The following is a 20,465-nucleotide window of genomic DNA, read 5'->3' on the forward strand; positions in this document are numbered from 1 at the left end:
TGCACGTAGAAAATAATATCACAATGCAGTTTATTTGCCATAAAAAGTGTGAAGAACAAGTAGCAAGCAAAGGGATAATCATTGTAATTGTATGTACAACAGGTAGTAGTGGACAATTAAAAAACATTAAAGGTTGAATTGGTTGGATTTTTTTTATTCCTTTACAAAAAAAAAGGACTGATAGGTGGTGACTTTCACATCAAGAGAACAATCAATCTACTTTGAATAAGGAGTTCTGGACTATACCACAAATTAGAATAGCTAGACCTCATAATAGAAATACTATGACATCAGTGATTAAAAGGGTCATGAGGGAGAAACATTTATGCAATTGTTCTCAATCAGTCTAATTTGGGAGTCCAGCGTGATTTTTTCTCCATCAGACAGACCAAGACTGAGCTGACCTTCCTCTAATTAATGTCCTCTAAATGTGGTGAAAATTTTCATCACCTCAGCAGCGATGCAAAGTTGAGACAACAGAAATTGTAGCCAACAGAATTGGAGGGCCTTGGGTGGGTCAAGACAGATGTACAGGGATTTCTCATCAGCAGCCAACATGCCTCTCATGTGATCAGGTGTAAAGAAAGGACTACTATATTGGAGCTTTGGCAATTAGAAATAGAAATTTTACCATAATTGTCTGATTGTGGATAGATGTGTGTGGACATTTGCTTTTTATCTAACTATTTTCTTGCTTGATGATGATGCTGTTGAGACATATTTTGTGCTTGAGGAGCTCCCACCTCCCCCTCCTCCAGCAATCAACCCCCCACCAAAGCCCCGGGCACTTCCAGAACTGTAGCTGCTTCCTCCAGTAACAATCCCATTACTCACACCATAGCCTCCACCACCTCCACCACCCATTCCAAAACCAAGACCAAGACCTCCACCTCCTCCTCCACCACCACCACCAGCGCCCAGGCCAAATCCTCCACTGCTCACTCGACCTCCACCACCACCTCCAAGACCTCCTCCGATGCCATAACTGCTTCCACCAATGCTAGAAGAGCTGCTGATCACCGCTAGAAGAAAAACAGGTTGGTTACTGAAATGTAGTCCAGACCAATCTCTAACCTACTTCAAATCAATAAAGCAAAAGAAGTTTCCATGGAGGAGCAAACATTACTGGGACAGGCTAGACAGAGATTTAACACCACTGCATACAAAAAAGGAATATACAGGGAAATGTGAGTGACAGAACAAGGCTGGACAACATCAAACAGCCAGATAATGTAGCATCTATTGCATATGTGCATGGTTTGGTAACTGCACAATGGCATGTAAGAAGGCACTTCAAAGGGTCACCACTACTATATAGAGAATCATTGGGTGCCCTCTCCCCTCTTTGGAAGAACTTTATATGTCCCACAGGCTTAAGAAAGCTCAGAACATTTTTAAGTATCCATCTCACCCAGCATATATATATTTAAATTATTACAATCTGGCAGATAGTACAGGGTGACAAAGACAAGGATGAAAAGATTGAATATAGCTTTTCTCCTAGAGTTGTAACTATACTGGGACATTGGGGACTGTGTGGTGGTGGTTGAAGTGTGGAGGGATGGGTGTGTTGTTTGTGATGTGTTCTGGGAAACACACATCACAAATTTAATTTCATTGTACTATTCTATTCTATCTTCTGACATGGTACTGGATGCAGTTTTCCTCCTGATGATTTAAATAGATTTGTTGTCTGCATTTTACTGTGTATGTGTGTAAAACCAATTTGCTGCCCATAAAACCACTAGTGCAAACAACATGTGGCCTCAGACATATTACTCCTGAAATATGGGAAGGAAGACAATATCACAGGGATCCAGAGTTAGGTAATACCACTGAGATACTTACACATACTGACAGGGGTGGTGAGTTCTCCAGACATCCTATAAAAGAGAAAGGGTGGGATGAAAATGTCTCAGATAAGTCAAGTGAATCAAATATGAAAATGTTTTTGAAGAAAGAGGTCTCAGGACTGACTTCTGATCACAGCACTGCCTGCCTGATTAAGTACTCAAAGTGGTGACAAAACCTGAAGCATGCTTTTAAAAGGTAAATAGAAGAAGGTAGATTTGGGTGTTAAAGCTAACTTATGTGCCTCCTTGATCTCAAATGCCTGTTGGCAGAATCACAAGCATGTCGTTATTGAATAGAGTGGGGTGGAAGAGCAAAATGTAAATGTTGACTCTATTCAGAATTGTTCCCCCTTCCATGAAACTTTCCTGCCTGCAGGTTCCAACCTTTACCATTGCAAAGTGAGGCTTGAGACACCCAACCCATTTATGTTTAGAATACTTACATTTGCTAAGATTGCCTTTCCTTGCAAATTTTGTCTGCCCTTTGTCTTTGGGAGCTTGAACTTATTTCTGAATGTTCAGTTGAAGTTTTAAGTTATGCTTTTGAGGACTGAAGAAAATTGAAGAAGCAGAATTCTTCTTTAGGACCGCTATTTTGCCTTTCAGATACACTCCAGAATAGACCCAATATGTGATTTTTCTACCAATCTCTCCCTGGATGTCTCTTAGTTTTCCCCCCATTACACTGAATCATATTTCCTTTTGTGTGGTGGATAACAAATAGTTTGTTCTTAAACCAAAGTCAAGATGCAGTAGCTGATGGTCTGCTGACAGAACAGCAGTTTCTGGCAGAACTGGGAGGAAATGATTCATCTGATGCAGCTTTCTGTGCACCTCCCAAAAAATAAGTCTAGGACCTCCAGACCCCAAAAACCCTGGATTTGGGTAAATGCAAGTCATTGTAGCAAACAGCCAGAAGGGAAATACTACTGAAAGTTCTAATACCCAGAGGTACAAACATTTTAAAAACAGGGAAACCTTTTGTTTGGTGAGCTGCATTGGATCCCTCACCAGGGAAAAGGCAGATTTTAAAATGCAATAAACAAGTAAATAAGTAAATATGCTTTTCAATTAAGAATATGTTTTCTAACAGAAATATGCCATATTATATCATATCCCATGGAGGATATGTTTCAACACATACACAGTTACCTAACTGTGGATAATAGTTGACCTGTTTTGATTCTACTTAGTCCAGAAACATGCCACAGGGCCTCATCACACTTCAGCATTTATCCGCTTTAATCCACTTTGAATACTGTGACTGCCTCCTGCAGATTTCTGTGGTTTGTAGTTTAGGGATGGGGCCTTTAAACTGCTCATCCAGAGAAACCCTGGGCCTCCCTAAACTACAAGCCACAGAATTTTGCAGGAGGCAGTCACAGCATTTAAAGTGGATTGAAGTGGATAAATGCTCAAGTATGATGAGGCCCTGTGGCATATTTCTGGCCTAAGTAGAATCAAAACACAGGTCAACTATATTCAACACAGTTAGATTTAAGTGGAAAAATGTGCAAGTATGATAAGGCCCCTGGCTCTTCAGACGCAACATTGACTGAGTGGGAAAGTAGAGTAAGATTGGATTGGGTTTCAAAGGAGCAAGCTCACTAAGGAACTCATCACATTGAGGGGTAGGATTTGCCACTGATTATGGCAAATCTGGCAGGGCCCGGTGGGTCATGGGGAACTCATCACCCCACACTCCACATTGCCCGCTTTGCCCCTCACCCCATCCCAAGGGGAGAAACACTGCCGCCCAGCTTCCTCCCAATGTTTCCTATGCAACAGGGAGAGCCTCCAATGTTGCTGACACTGTCACTTACCACACTTGGACTTCACTTGAGACAGGTAGCCCCACCTAAAGTAGATTGACATTGTGTGATGGGAGCCGGTGGGCTCCATGCCTCAAGTGAACTCCTAGTGTCATAAGTGGTCTATTTTGTCTCAGTGCAAGGGGGAGGGCAGGATTAGTTGCAGATCATTTGGAATAATTTTCTCCATTTCACAAATGTCTCTCACCTTTTACTAGTAAATAGCAAAGATTCTTTGCACCACCTTAGAGGGAGTTAATACATTTTGCCTTCCCTACATTTTCTGCCTTCCCTACTGGGGTGCCCACCAGATATGTAGACTGCCTGTAGGTTCCAACCTATCATCCTAAACCAATTTATCATCACTAGAGATTATGGGAAATGTAAAATTAAAACTAAAGATGTGTGGAAATCTCATGTGATATACATATGCGTGTGATGTTATTCATGATGTCTAACAACCTACAATGCTTACTAATATGAACATAGATAATGGTTATTCCAAACCTAAAGATAATCATTACAATTGGGAAATTCCTATAACATCAAGCAATATTCTATGCTAATGTAAAACAAAAACCACCTGCACTGCTAAAATGCATGGCAAATTGTATATAATCTGTGCAATGAAATCAGGGACAATAGACATTATCACTTGAATAATTGTCTTCAATGATCCCAAAATGACTGACTTGAAACACAGTCATTTTGTGCTGGAATTAATTTCAAACGGTTGCCTGAGTCACCAAGATGACATAAAATGTTCATAATTAATCGGCATGTTGCATCAAAAAGGTATTAGCTATCTCTTAAGAGTAGCATCCTCAAAAATATGCAAAGGGATGTCAGCATAGGCTTTTATAAACAAAGTCTACTTCTTCGGGTGCAAATGAAGAAGTAAACATAGTCCCCCATATACACTGATCATTTATTGGAGTTCAAAGCTAGCAGCAGCCAGACAACAAATTCCCACAAAACAAAGTCCTTAATGTCCATCAGTACTTTGTGGTTTGTGTAATCACCATCTAGACTCAAACTGGTTACAGTGTGAAACTGTATTATATGGTGAGTGTAGATGTACACATAATCTGTGAGCATTTATGCTATCAATTTCATTCTCTCAGTTGGTATTCAAGGTGAGTCAAGATCCCTTTGCAGACTGATATTCTAGAGTAACACAACTATAGCTGCATCTACACTGGGCAGGTTACTCTGGGGTTTTTTCTGTCCCAGAACTACCCCAGATACAGCATTTCAACATCAGATGGGAATCACTGGGAGACCTGTGGCCATCAGAGGTGGCAACATGAGGATGAACCATTCCCATCCCTTGCACTGATCAATTCAGGGAAAGGATGATGGCAATGGTTTGGACTGAAATAGACTTGATACAGCTGTCCCGACTATTGCAAAGCCCTAAAACTGGAGGTAAGGACAGACAGCCCAGAATACTCACTGGAAGTCCCCATTCATCATGAAAACGGCAAGTGCTGAATTTGAGTGAATCTACATTTTTGGTTCATGTAGACAAGTCTAAAGTCTTTGAATTCTATCCTCTAAAATTGCCCACGTTTGCTTAACACCCTACCTATTCAAGCTTAAGTTATTGTGAAGATTCTGGCTTAAAGGTTTAAAACCCTTAAAAGCCTGTTTGTCTCAACTCTGAGTAACACTGTATGAAATTTAAGAAACCATCACAAGATGGCACTCACCTGCACTCCTCTCCTTCCAGCAGAGTCCTATAAGTAGCAATCTCAACATCCAGGGCCAATTTGACATTCATCAGTTCCTGATAATCCCGCAACAGACGTGCTAGCTCATCTTTGGCGCTTTGTAGGGCATGTTGCAAATCTGCCAGTTTTACTCTGGCATCTTTCAGGGCCAACTCCCCGCGTTGTTCAGCATCAGCAATAGCTGTCTGGAGACCAGCAATCTGAAGCATGTTTGAGGGAAGTCATACATCAATAGGTTTCTAGTTTTGCAAGTGCTTATATTACATATGTCATAATATGTAGCTTTACATTAAGCAGTATCATCTATCAATAATTCAAGTATCCATTGAGCAAGAGAAAACAGTTGCATACATCTGCTGAAACATTACAAACATATGAGCACATAATTTACAAGGAAGTGCATTTCTTCCAGGTTCATTGGCTGGTTCAAACACTGTTCATTTTTTACTGATTTTAGGAGACAAAATAGTTTTTAAACTCATTTTTATTAATGTTTATACTATTATGTTATTTTGTTGTATTAAGTGATATGTGATTATTGTCTGTGTTATATTATTTGCTGTATTCGTTTGTTTGCTGTAAGCTGCCTTGAGTCCCTTCGGGGAGAGGGGACAGGATACAAATAAATATTATTATTATTATTATTATTATTATTATTTACATAGTTATACATACTCTTTGACTTTGCTATCAAGATGGTAAGATTTGGGATTTTATAGATTTTGGTGTTATACTATTGACTGTTCAAATATCATGCTTAGTGTTGACTTGGACAGAAGAAGTCTTGTAGGACAGTAAATGTTTCAGACAGCAAGCTACAAATTCTAGTGACTGCTGTACCGTGTACAGAATTTCAGACTAATGCTGAAATGAACTGGTCTGGTTTACTTCATTGTCTGTAAATGCTGCTATGCCACTTCCTTTTAGTATGGCTTACTTTACATATACCTACATAGTAAGAGTAGGAGAAACACATAAAAGCATCCAGTCAACCCACCTGCTTTTTCACACTGTCAATTTCTGCTTTCATTCTCTGGATGAGCCGACTGAGCTCTGCAATTTCATTCTTAGTATTTTTTAAATCATCTCCATGATTGATCGCTGTACTCTGAAGTTCCTGGAACTGCAAGACAAAAAGAAATCCTTCCCTTAGTGATGGAGCTATTTGAAGCAGTGCCACTTCCAGAATTTCAGGACAATGGGCAAGTGACCTTACTGAGCCTGGAAGGAGCATATTAAACATAGTCCAACTGTCTCTTGGTTTCTTGAAAAAATTTAAATCTATGAAAGCTGGCCCTATCATTGGACATAGAGAAGTGGGCACCCCAAGCACTACATGCTAAGAGGTGATTTCAGCGTTGGAGGAGTGGAATGTTATCCCATTCTTGTATGACAGATTGAGCCATTTCAGAGATTCTGCCTAAAGGGCAAGATTACAACTTGATTTAAATTTTTTATGTTTTTTACATTTTATAACTTTTTTTGGCAAAAGGAAAATCACTATCTCAAAAAACTTGTTTTCTGTACAGAAAAAAACTTGTTTTGTTTTGGGGGAAAAGTCTAGAGAAAAGTGCCTTTTGCGCAAGATACTCTGGGGTTTTTCTGTTTTGTTTTGTTTTTGCACACATACATGTACACAAAAAAGGTTTTGTGCAAATGAATGTTTCACTAACAGTCCTGGAGCTGCGGTGGTGCAATGGGTTAAACCCTTGTGCTAGCTGAACTGCTGACCTGAAGGTTGGCAGTTCAAATCCAAGAGACAGGGTGAGCTCCCTTCTGTCAGCTCCAGCTTCTCATGCATGGACATGAGAAAAACCTGCCACAGGATGGTAAAACATCCAGGTGTCCCCTGGGCAACATCCTTGCAGTCTGCCAATTATCTCATACCAGAAGTGACTTGCAGTTTCTCAAGTCACTTTTGGCATGAAAAAAAACCTAACAGGCCTGTATTGTGAAAAGAAATGCACAACAGTAGTTTTAGTAAAGACTGAAATGTTGCCTCTTCCAAAAATTTTCTTGCCAATACCAATCTTTTCCTGGCACCCAGCTCCTTGCAATTCATTCTTTCTGTAACTGTCTCACAGAAATATGAGGAGTGGACACCAATAAAGGTTTGATTTCACTGGTACTCTTCTAGACAGTTCACTAGAGAGGAAGAGAAAAAAAAGCGACTACATAAGGCTGTCATTGCCAAGCCCCTTGTTCCTCTCTCACCGCCCAAAAGATGGGTTTCCTGGCAGCCTATGACAGGTGATCCACCTTTATCCTATGAGTTAAGAACCAAAGCACTGCCAAAAAGCCAAGGTTTGAAAAGCAGAACCTAGTTTTTATATGTACATATTATACATACATATACATACATATTCCAATCTGTATCTCTCAGAAATACTGTAATAATTACTATAGAATGTATTCTGAGTATTATGTATTGTGGTACTGTATATAATATATTGTATATTTATTATTTATTATTTATTTACTTTGCTTATATACCGCTGTATCTCAAGCCCGAAGGCGACTCACAGCGGTTCACAAACAGTAAAAACAGTAGAAACAGCAGTGGTTCCATACAACATATAACAATTGACTTAACACATTATCCATAAAATTACCAATAAGCAATTACAATGCACAATTATTACAAAAAACAACCGTACCCAATCTTCTCATCATCCAAGCGTAGTCCAGGTTCGTCGTCCATTGTTCCATTCCTATGTTCCATTACCAGATTGCACTAAATTACTCAAACGCCTGCACAAACATCCAGGTCTTCACCTTTTTGCGGAATACCATTAGAGATGGTGCTAGTCTAATGTCCGTAGGAAGGGCGTTCCACAGCCGAGGAGCCACCACCGAGAAGGCCCTATCTCTCGTCCCCGCCAGCCGAGCTTGAGAAGCAGGCGGGATCGAGAGCAGGGTCTCCCCGGAAGATCTCAAAGTCCTGGTGGGTTCATAGGCAGAGATGCGGTCGGATAGGTAGCTTGGGCCGGAACCGTTTAGGGCTTTAAAGGCCAACGCCAGCACTTTAAATTCAGCCCGGTAGCAGATCGGTAGCCAGTGGAGTTGGCGCAACAGGGGGGTTGTATGCTCCCTGCGCTCCGCTCCTGTTAAAATCATGGCTGCTGAGCGTTGGACTAGTTGGAGCTTCCGAGCTGTCTTCAAAGGCAACCCCACGTAGAGAGCGTTGCAGTAGTCTAAACGGGATGTAACCAGAGCGTGGACTACCGTGGCCAAGTCAGACTTCCCAAGGTATGGGCGCAGCTGGTGCACAAGCTTTAGCTGTGCAAATGCTCCCCTGGTCACCGCCGAAACCTGGGGTTCCAGGCTCAGCGATGAGTCCAGGGTCACAACCAAGCTGCGAACCTGCGTCTTCAGGGGTGTGCGGCCCCATCCAACACAGGCTGTAACCCTATGCCCTGTTCGGCCTTGCGACTGACCAGGAGTACCTCTGTCTTGTCTGGATTCAATTTCAATTTGTTCGCCCTCATCCAGACCGTCACAGCGGCCAAGTTCAGGACCTGGACAGCCTCCTTAGTAGCAGGTGGAAAGGAGTGACAGAGTTGGACATCATCCGCGTACAGATGACACCGTACCCCAAAACTCCGGATGATCTCCCCCAGCGGCTTCATGTAGATGTTAAACAACATGGGAGACAATATTGAGCCCTGAGGAACCCCACAAGACAATGGTTGTGGGGTTGAACAGGTGTCCCCCAACAACACCTATATATTACAGTATGCTACATATTATAAGCACAAATATAAGTACAGTTTGAATACTGTGTTATAAGCACAAATACTGTACAGTAATGTATGAGAGGTGCACTTTCTATCACCTCTAAGCTGCACCATGAAGAACTTTGAACATAGACTGAATAAAACAGATGGTGCCAAGTCTACGGAAGAAAAAAAGCAGGGTGCACATAGACTGGAAGAGAGAAAATAAACAAGAGAGCCAAGTTGGCTGGAGGGGGGGACAGGAGCCTAGCATAGTTCCAAAAACATCAAAAAATGGTTCAGGGTATAAATGTGGAATGGTTGAAAGAGCCTGATATCATAAATCAGGGGATTCCTGTATAAAGGGATCTGCACTGTGTGCACTGAGAGGCGACTAGCTCAAAAATTTCTAAAAGCAATAAATAGAAAAACCACAGCATGTATGAAGAGAAAAATTCTCACCTGTAAAGACCTGAGACCTGTCAGTGTTCTCATGGAATTTACTTCATTACGAGATTTGTTCTCTGTGTATTTTAGGTTTTTGTCCTGCATAAAGTACCCCATGGATGGACCAAAAGCATTTGTGTCATTGTAAAGAATCAGTAGCCAAGTGACATCATATCCTACCTTCCTTTGGTACCAAGTCTCTGCTTCAACTCGACTTCGGTTAGTAATGTCTTCATATTGTGCTTTCACTTCAGAAATGATGCTGTTGAGGTCTAGATCTCTATTGTTGTCCATTTGTAAAACAACATTGGTGTCACTGATCCGCCCTTGCATCTGAGACAGTTCCTTTGAATCAAAAGGAGATCATGTGATCAGTCCGTCCATCTAAGCCCTACTATCAAAAACATAATAATTTGTCTATAAGGGTACAAATAAAAGTAACTTAAGTGAATCAAATGCCATAGCTACTACATACTGGTGATCTTGACATTCACCTGTATGGTAATTTCTGTTGAATGTATGAGAGGATGAATGCTTGGATGAAAAGATAGGCATAAATAAATATAGATTTTGAATAGTCTTATCTTGTATGAACCAGCAGGGGAATTCAAATTCCAAAATAAATAGGAAACATAAATTGTAAAGCAACCACTCATTTTTGGCAGATTCCATGTACCATCCGTTTTATGAAAGACTCAAAGTTTTGGGAGGATAAATCTGCTCATTACATTTTTGAGAGTTTCTATTTTTCCAGACTTTAATTGCTTTCATCCAATTTCTGCATTAGGTTCCAGTTTTGATAGAAGAAAGTCTATATTAAAATCGTGCTTTTTCATGTATGTTTTTGTGCATATGTTCTAATACATACATGTTTATACCCAGAATTTGTTTTTGGTTTCTTGCATTGCAAAATTGAGAAGTGAGAGTTCAGAAGGAAAACAACCTTCGAGTTCACAAATGCATTCAAAAAGTGTGAGTTCATTAAGGTCCTCAATATATATAAGCATCTTTTAAAACCAGAATTTGTCCAGAGCAGGAAATTGGATTACACCCTGATGTGAAAATGCCCCTACTCTCTTCAACAAAAGAATGAGAGGAGAGGGCCTGAAAAGGTGTACAACAGCAATTCCCACCCCCATTTGGGGGCTACAATGGATAATTTCCTCCCTATTTTGGATAGAAATGCTCAGTGGGTGACAATGGGTACATCTATACTTTGACATTAAAGGAGTTTGACATTAACAAACATGACTCAATACTATGGGATCATGGAAGTTGTAGTCTAGTGAGACACTAGCAGTATTGTAACCCACTTCGAGCCATGAGGAGAGGCAGGTAAGAAATAAAATTATTATTATTAGGCAGAGAATGCTCAAGACTTTATAAAACTTCAACTGATGATTTTATAGCATTGAGCTATGGTAGATAAAGTGGTACCAAACTGAATTAATTCTACAGTGTAAGTCCTATGGCAAGTTGAATGCACTCCTCACAAAAAGCTGGCCTCTGTTCACTCCTGAAATAGACTAAACATATATCATTTCAATCATATTAGTTTGGGCATATCAATCTTCATATTCTTGGAGAAAATGGTGTAAAGGAATCCAGTAATATCTTTGAAATGAGTAAACCAGAACTTTAAAAAGATACCTGTCATCATCTCAAGGTATCGACAAGTGATTCCCAGCTCTCTATATAAATAATACTGACTAGTTGTACCCACCACGCGTTGCTGTGGCCAACCTTCCCTCCCTCTTTCTCTTCTTTCTTTCTCTCCTTCCTTCCTTCCTTCTCTCTCTTTTTTCTTCCTTCCTTCCTTCCTTCCTTCCTTTTTTCTTTCTTTCTTTCTCTCATTCCTTCCTTCTCTTCTTCTTCCCTTTTCTTTCCCTTCCTCTTTCTCCCCTTTCTTCCTTCTCTACCTATTTTTGGACTGCAACTTCCAGCAGTCCTCCTGATCTATCTATCTATCTATCTATCTATCTATCTATCTATCTATCATCTATCTATCTATCTAATCAATCTATCTGGAGGATTGCTGGGAGTTGCAGTCCAAGAATAGGAAATTAGAAATATGCAGAGATTGGGATGCTCTCAAAGAAATCAAAGGAGAAGAAAGCTTGGAGCCTGGAAGCAGTGCATTTGGATCATCCTCCTCTCCTAAAGGGCCTGGTCTAGGGAATGCTGGGAGCTAGAGTCCAGAAGAGAGTGTGGATATGCTATTATGTGTTTTGTTTGCCAGGGGGAGTTGTTTTTGCACATGTGCTGTAGTGTCTTTTTGCTTTCCCTTCTGCTGTGTTTTTCAGGGTTTTTATGAGTGATGGTCACTCGTTGGCCTGATAGGTGTATTGTGTCCAAATTTGGTGACAATTTGTCCAGTTGTTTCTGAGTTATGTTAATCCCACAAACAAACATTGCATTTTTATTTATATAGATGATGGTGATGATAGTGATGATGAAGCATCAATGGTCATCATCATCATCATGACCAGCAGATGTATGCAGCTTCGTGACATATTTTCTTGTTTGGGGCCTATGAAAGAGAAAACAATGCTAATTTCCGCCCTGATGCCCATTGATCAGATTCCAGTTTGCAATGGATTTCTCACCACTCACAACTTATCAACAGTTATATGCACTTACTGCTTCATAGAGAGCTTTCATGAAGTTTATATGATCTGTGAGATCATCAGCCTTTGAACTCAGCTCTACCTTGTGCATGAAGCCACCATCAACATTCTGAAAGAAGGGGGGAAAGAGTTCATACATTAAAAGTAAGTAGAACGGGCAAATAATTCAGAGAACTCTATTATAGTAGTTTAAACTATTGGTCTGGCAGAGTACACCTTCTGAACATACTGGATTACAACATCCCCACATCTACTTAATGAAACCTTAATACTGGAAGGGCACCAGATTGCCCTGCTTCAGTCCTCACTTCATAAGTTCTTTATAGAACTTGGGAGAAACTCATTACAAATAATGCTTGTAACTGATGACTCTTTTTACTAATGGATTGAGGAAAACTACAATTCTGGATGTCATATTGAGGAGGGAACAAGCCTGTCTCCTATTGTTCTAGAGACTAGGCCACAGAGCAATGGAGATTCCATCTAAACATTAGCAAACCTTTCTTGATGGTAACTGCTGTTCAAAACTGGAGTATGCTGCCTCAGAATGTGGTGGAGCCTTCTACTCTGAGGGTTTTTAAACAGAGGCAGTATGACCATTTGACAGTAGTGCTTTGATTCCTGAATGACAGATTGTTTGACTGAATAGCTGTTGAGGTCTCTTCCAATTCTATGATTCTAATCATGTAAGGATTGTAATGCTTGTGCAATGCTTGTGGAATTCGATGGTCTTTTTCTACCTGGTAATTGGATATATAATGGCAACACATGTGCCAAAGAATAACGATAAGATCTTCTTTTCAGTAATGTACCACCTTTTCAATTACTGCTTGTTGATAGTTGCAAGTTGAGATACATGATTAGCTGCACTGTTTTCCTTTGCACCCTATGATCAAGTATTTTGAGAATACGTAGATGATCTGGAACTGTATCTGACATCTTGTTCTAATTTATCACCTAAGAGATAACACTTATTCTATTGACCAGAGATCTCCACACTTAGAAATTCAAATGCTTTTTTTAAAAAAATGTCACCTTTTTGATGTCAACAAATTCATTTTCAGCAGCAGTGCGTTTGTTGATTTCATCTTCATACCTGTCAGAGGAAGAATCATATTTGGGTCTCAGCTCTTCTTCAAAGAAGAAGCAAGAGAAAAAAAATTACAAGATATGTTTTCTTCCTGAAAAAGTTCTGATCTATCACTTCAATCAATCTCAGACTAAAAAAGGATGATCAAGATTATGCGCTTAGATTACAACCACCTTGCAAATAGAATCACAAAGAGGGTAAATAATTATTGTGTCCAGAAAGGCATCATACATAGAGTATCCCCATACTGTGTCAGGGTCAGTATGGAAGTATTCTGGTCCAAATGAACAAGTAGCTGTTTACCATTCTGAAATGGCACATGCTGCCACTCAATGTGAAATCACTTGGGGAATCTGAGGAACATTGGGAGAATCAAGACTAAAGACTTCTCAAGATACATTGAGATATTGGGTGGGCAACTGATGGCATTACAAATGTTGCTAGATTACAGCACTACAATCCCTTACCATCTTCACTTACCATTGGCTGGCAATACTATAGGCCCTGAAACTCTTAGTGTTCCCTGTACCTGGCTACAGCCTTTCAGAAAAATAGTTATTATTTTCTGTTGTTGCTGTCTTGATTTATTTTGATCATCCACCAAACTGTTAGATAAACAGTGGTGAGGATTAGAAGGCCCTGAAGGCCAGCACTCTAGGGATGGAAAGCATGTTCAAAATGTTTTTTCAAGTGTTGGGAAACTTTGATAAGGGGAATTCTACACCGATTATGATCTTCATCGTTGGAAGAACTTGGGAGAAACTTTTAGCTTATTCTGCTAAAAATTCGCATGTCGTTGTTTTGCACAGAAAACAGCATTGTTTATGTAGGAAATAGGCTTTTTGGTATGGAGTAATATATTTCACTTATGTACAGAAAATGCCGTGTTCTATGCAAAACATTGATTTGCACAGAAAACAGCATTTTCTACACAGGAATTAATATTTCTGCATTAGATTATTAGTTCCCACATAGAAAAGCTATTTTTCTATACAGACAGAAATTGTATTTTTTTCTGCACAACAATCACATGAAAATTTTATGCAAAGAAAGTGCTGAATTGCTTTGAAAATAGCTTTTCAAATAATATATATTGGGGGGGGGGGGTTGCAAACTTTTTACAGTAATTTTTTTTTGCTGAAATCAGTCATTACTACCTTTTAGAAGAAACAAAGGGTCCATCTGTACTGTAAAATTTAATGCAGTTCGATACTACTTTAACTGCCATGGCCCAATGCTATAGAAAATGCAAAATAGGGCTGGTGCCTTGCCAAACTACAACTTCCATGATTCCATAGCATTGCTCCATAGCAATTAAAGTTATGTCAAACTAAATTCATTCTACAATATACACCAGTCCTCATTATTGTCTGTGAGATAGGACTGATGGGAATTGCAGTGCAACAGGATCTGTAGAGGAGCACAATGAGTAGCCTTGATCTAGAGCAGTGGCTCTCAACTTGTGCTTCTCCAGGTGTTTTGGCCTACAACTCCCAGAAATCCCAACCAGTTTATCAGCTGTTAGGATTTCTGGGAGTTGAAGGCCAAAACACCTGGGGACCCACAGGCTGAGAACCACTGATCTAGACAACAGCAATGTCATCCTGTTGCACATCTGCAATAAACCAATGCTTTGGTGAAATTTTATGGCTCTCATTTTGTGAATCAAAATGTAATTTGGGGTCCTTGTAAATTCTCACTTTAAAAGTCTTCATTTCTCTAATTTGAGATGGAAACTCCTCCAGCCAAAACCACAAGCTGGAATCCATGCCAAAAATCATAAAAGCATTGATCTGAAACAGGCAAGCACCTAAACTAGTACATAGCCTTGGTGAATTCATGGACAATGATGGATCTACACAAAGATCTGAGGTGGTAGAATGGTTGAAACAGCCCTAGAACTAGACTGAATGTAGAACTATACTGGTGAATTAATCTGGAGTAACATGGAAGAAAAGGAAATGATTACTTACTTAAAATATAATCACTGGGGTGTTTTGTCAAGGATTAGGCTGAGAGGTGCTTGTGAAATTTTATATCTAATATGGCAAAACAAATTAGCTGACTTTACAGCTGGATGGATACGAGATGCCATTTTTATATCTTCTCATGCAACGTATTCAACTAGTCCTGTTGTGTGAACACACTTCACACAACAGAGGAAAATTTTCATTTGAGGAAAAAGTCCTGAGACTTATGCATGTGTATGTAGCTAAAGTCTCCTTCAAAGTGGAAAATAAGTCAAATGTCTCCAATCCCTGTTTTTAAAATGTGTTCATTTGATACCTGCTTTATAGAGGGGACTTTAAATACTAATCTCACACTTACATTTTCAAGTGATGTACTAAACCTTCAGGATTCTACTCCATTGTTCTGTTTCATGCCTTCTGACTGGTGTATTCCATGTCATTGGGCTTTTATCCAAATCTTGAAAGAGCTATCTAAGGTGCTAAAATGTATTCCCTGAAATAGGAGCAGTAATATCTGGAAGAGGTGAAATGGAATGCCACTACTTCCATTGATCAGGAAACTGTGTGTTCTTCAAGAAGACAACACACACAATCTCAAATTTAATTTACCTCTTTCTATAATCTTCAACAAGATCTTGTGTGTTTCTTAGTTCTCCATCAAGTCTCCCTCGATCTCCTACCAGACCATCCAGCTGACGCTTGAGGTTACTGATGTAAGCCTCAAACAATGGGTCAGTATTGATTGTTGTGGCTGTGCTGCCTTGTTGCTGTAGAAGGTTCCATTTGGTCTCCAGAACCTTATTCTGCTGTTCCAGAAACCGCACCTGAAAGCCAGCAAGAACATCAAATATTTAAAGTTGAAGCCACAAAAGCATGCAGCTCACAGAATCCTCTTCCAAGTTCACAATGATCAAAGAGAACTAGCTTCGTTCAGGATAGTGTTTCAAGATATTGACAGTAGTATTGTTATGTTGAGACAATTCTCATTTTTAAAAAAAATCCAAATCATTCTCAAATAAACTGGATCAAACAATGACATGTGTTAATACTACATACAGCGGACACTTAGGCTGGAGGCTTCCACTGTGAAACTTTGAATCATGTCATAGGATAGAGTGAATAAACTGGGTAGTTCTTTTGAAGTTAAATCTTGGAGTGTGTCCCCTGCACTGCTGATTAGGAGGGATAGCTAATATTCCAGAAGACAGGATCAGAATTCAAAACAACCTTAACCAATTAGCAAGTTGGGTCAAAACTAACAAAATAATTTCAACAAGGACTAATGTAAGATACATCAAAAGAGATATTGACAAGCTGGAATGTTTCCAGAGAAGGGTGACTAAAATAATCAGAGGTCTGGAGACCATGCCCTATGAGAAGCATCTTAAAGAACTGGGTATGTTTAGCCTGCAGAAGAGAAGGTTGAGATGAGACATGATAGCCATGTATTAATATTTGAAAGGATGTCATAAGGAAGAGGGAACAGGCTTGTTTTCTACTGCCCTGGAGAATAGGACTTGGAGCAACTGCCTCAAAGTGTGGTGGAAGCTCCTTCTTTGGAGGCTTTTAAACAGAGGCCGGATAGCCATCTGTTAGGGGTACTTTGATGGTGTTTTTCCTACATGGCAGGGGTTGAACTAGATGGCCCATGTGGTCTCTTCCAACTCTATGGTTCTATTATTTTATGAAATGTACCTCAAATGGACTACACCTCAGTTTATGGTCTTAAGTATTTCCTGGACATTGCCTGAGTAATTTTGATAACTTCTTTGTTGGTCCAGTAATATTGCTAATCATGAGAGATCTTCTTGGTCAAAAAGTTCTTAGTTCATTGATCAGATACTATCCCTCACTATAATGTGCCACAATAGGTCACTGAATTGTAACCGTGTCTTCATAATATCTTCAGATTGTAATCTTTTCAAGTTTTTTTTAAGTGCTTGAAATTAGGCAAAACTATTGCATAAAGAAAAGAATATGAGTAACAGTGGTGACAAGGAAATTTGCATTAGGAATATAAACATGATTTGCAGGCCTTCTCTTTTCCCATGGGACTCTGACATCTGTAGTCTTATGAATAAAGCTGGGAATACCTATCAATGAGTAGCTCTGTGCATTATGTGAGGAAAGCCATAGCATTAGAAGATATAAGCCTCAGCAAAAATGCCAAGTTTATTTATTCCAGAAAGCTTCTTCTTTCTTTTCTCTGTTCCTGCAAAGTCCATCATAAATCTCCACAGCTTTTTGAGAACCCATATGAAATATATTGATTTAATTGTCTCACCTTGTCAATGAATGAAGCAAACCTGTTGTTGAGGGTCTTGATTTGCTCTCTCTCCTTCACACGTACTTTTTGGATCTCTGGGTCAATCTCTAAGTTGAGTGGGGCCAGAAGGCTGGGATTGACAGAGACTGGCTGGATGCCTCCAGGAGGAACAACAGGAGCCATTCTTCCTCCACCACCTCCAAGTCCACCTCCTCCTAATGCAAGACCATAACCCCCAGGCCCATATCCTCCACTTCCATATCCCCCAGCTCCAAACCCTCCACTGCCAAAACCACCTCCACTATAGCCACCACTTCCACCATAGCCACCACCTCCACCATAACCACCACCACCACCACTACCAAAGCCACCAACCAGAAAGCCTCCTCCTGAACCACCAACAGAGAGGGAGGTTCTCTTATTACCCCCTAGGCTGTAGAGGCTTCTGCTACCAAATCCATCCCCAAGACCTACACCTAGATTCCCTCTCCCACCTTGGGATAAAGAGATTGAACTGAAGCTGCTTTTTGACCTCCCAGGGAGGGCAAGAGCAGAAGATGCGTAGCCATGGGAAATCCTGAGCCCACCACCAGACCGTGAACTAAACTGCCTACTCATTGTTTTTTATGTGAAAAAGATAAATAGAAAAACTACTGGAGAAAGTTTAGGCCAAGATATGAGGGAAATGGGAAAAAGCAGAAGAGCAATAGAGAGAGGTCACCAAAGCCCTCTCTGAGCTACAGATTTATCTCTGCTCTATATATACATGTGTATGTGGAGGTGGACTTGGCAGGAATTAGGCTATTAATTAAGAATAAAAAACGTTATTGGGCTGGGTTAGGTCTGGCAGCAACAAAATCCTTTTAAGCATCCTGAAGTGTTTCTTTGAAGTGAAACAAGACATACAGAAAAATGCTTGGCTTGCAGGTCTTAATGGCACAAAAACTATTTATGCTAGCAAATCATTGTTCTTACCGCCTCTACACATCATCTGAAAATAATTAACCCATTCCAACACAATTTTTAATTTTTTTTAAAAAAACCTACTCTAATTGTGAAATATTAATCTCTTACTTCAAAGCTTTATCAAGCCCTTTCCCTTGTCATGGCTTGATAAAGTGCTTCAGAGGTGCTATAAATCATGTGTTGCTCGAAAGCTATTTTGATGCAGTTGGCTTTCATGCTCTCCCTTCAAGGTGGGCCTGGAACACCACTCATGTTCTTATTTGGAACATGAAAAGTAGAAGTCTTCACCATTGGCCTTGCCTCAGCAGCTTCTCTTGCCACTACAGAGGAAAGGACTCCTGGTAATATTGGCAACTATGGGACTGATAGAGAAAGTGGCACACAACTGCTTTGATAGCTATTGTTTCCTTGCCAATGGTATCACAGAACAACTACATGTCTTTTACCCATCCAAAGTTACACTGGGTAACATGTATTTATTGAACAGGACCTTTGGACTGCAACCCACCATTCCTAGCCAATGATGAAGGAATGGGGAACAAGTTGACCAGTTCTGACTTAAGAAAAAAGTCACGGCTCACTTACATCCTTTGAACTGTCATATGCCATTTTGCCTTACGTATTAACGTATTTATATTTCAGCCAACCTTGAGAGCCAGTATGGTATAGTGGTTTAAACACTGTACTATGACTCTGGAGACCAGGATTCAAATCCCCACTTAGCCATGAAAGATCATTGAGTGGCCTTGGGCAGGTCACTTTCTAAGCCTCAGAGGAAGGCATTTTAAGGCTTTTAAACAGAAGCTGGATGGCTGTCAGGAGCACTTTGATTGTGCTTGGCAGGAGATTGGACCATGTGGTCTCTGTGACTCTATGATGCTATGATTCATAAACAAACTCTAAGCTAAATAGATCTATTAATTAATGACTATTGCCATATTTTATTGATTTTATTGCTCTTGTTCATTTTATATTGTTGGTTTTAAATGTGTTGTTGGTTTTAATGTTGTTATGTTGTATTTTATATGTTGTATGCCACCACAATTATTTGACTGTCTGGCTTTGGATCTATGCACAATAGTTGTCTAATGTTTACATGTGTTGCTTAATCTTGTTTTAAATTGTTGTTTGATTGCTTTTAATTATTGTTGTTGTTTGGGCATGTAATAATGCCAATTATGTAAGTTACCCTGAGTCCCCTTCAGGGTGAGAAGAGCGGGATATAAATGTCATAACTACATAAATAAATTATATGCTTGTAAGCTGCCCCAAGTCTCCATGGGAGATGGTGGTGGTATATCAATAAAAGTTAGTTATTTGTATTAAGAATAAGAATAATAATAATATCTTAACAAAATAACTCCACAATAACTTCACCTTAGGGTCACCAAATGTTTCAAATAACTTGAAGGCACATGGCAACAAGACAACCACCAATGCCACCCAGATCCCAGGGTGGGGTACACAGGCAATCTGACCCTACATTTCTCAAGATACTGATTTGATACATACAAGATACCCAAAGTCGGTTGCAACATCTTTAATGGTACATGCTGACAGGTAGCTATTCCATCTTAATTAACTAACAAATGTGACATTGCCAACTTTAAAAAAACTGGCAAGAAATCTCCTCTTTGACAAAAGATTTCAGGTAATTGATCATATTAAGAAAATCCACCCTGGCCTGAAGAAATATTTTATTTTAGTAGGCAACAGTGTTGCAGCCCAGCACATTCCCAGTCAGAAAAAGCTAAATGCATCAGGGCCGTTATCCAAGCCAGGTGGATTCTATCAGATTTCATCCCGGAGGCCATGTTATTCAGGCATTCCAAACTGGAATGTCTCCAAACTGCCAATTTGCTGAGATAGCAAAGGGAAAACAACTTACTTAAAATGTTATGGCAGCAGAAGAGTAGCAAAATGCCTTTGTAGCCTCATGTTCTGATTCTTATTTTGCTGGCAAGCTCTCCATCCAACATTCATTTC

General features: G+C 39.8%; 1 protein-coding gene across 2 annotated transcripts; it reads right to left on the minus strand.

Moving 5' to 3' along the window:
- Positions 1-13: 13 nt before the first annotated feature.
- LOC132768374 (keratin, type II cytoskeletal 5-like) lies at positions 14-18,255 on the minus strand. 2 transcript variants are annotated; one of them, XM_060764191.2, is made up of 9 exons: positions 17,532-18,255; positions 15,857-16,071; positions 13,223-13,283; positions 12,201-12,296; positions 9,741-9,905; positions 6,395-6,520; positions 5,377-5,597; positions 1,849-1,883; positions 14-1,019 (listed from the first exon to the last, which is right to left on the minus strand). In XM_060764191.2, the coding sequence occupies exons 1-9, from the start codon at positions 18,129-18,131 to the stop codon at positions 676-678; spliced, it is 1,863 nt and encodes a 620-aa protein (XP_060620174.2). In that variant the 5' UTR covers positions 18,132-18,255; the 3' UTR covers positions 14-675. The 2 variants fall into 2 exon arrangements, with proteins under 2 accessions (XP_060620174.2, XP_060620173.2); XM_060764190.2 differs by having other exon boundaries at positions 14-1,022.
- Between the last annotated feature and the right edge of the window lie 2,210 nt (positions 18,256-20,465).

Source organism: Anolis sagrei, chromosome 2 (genome assembly GCF_037176765.1).
Source record: "Anolis sagrei isolate rAnoSag1 chromosome 2, rAnoSag1.mat, whole genome shotgun sequence".
Classification (NCBI taxonomy): domain Eukaryota; kingdom Metazoa; phylum Chordata; class Lepidosauria; order Squamata; family Dactyloidae; genus Anolis; species Anolis sagrei.

Excerpts from the sequence above, each read along its gene's own strand:
- LOC132768374 (XM_060764190.2), bottom strand. The coding sequence starts at position 18,131 with ATGAGTAGGCAGTTTAGTTCACGGTCTGGTGGTGGGCTCAGGATTTCC. Across the intron at positions 9,906-12,200 it reads TGAAAGCTCTCTATGAAGCA|GAACTGTCTCAGATGCAAGG; the intron begins GTAAGTGCATAT and ends TTTGATTCAAAG. Across the intron at positions 5,598-6,394 it reads TTGACAGTGTGAAAAAGCAG|ATTGCTGGTCTCCAGACAGC; the intron begins GTGGGTTGACTG and ends AACATGCTTCAG.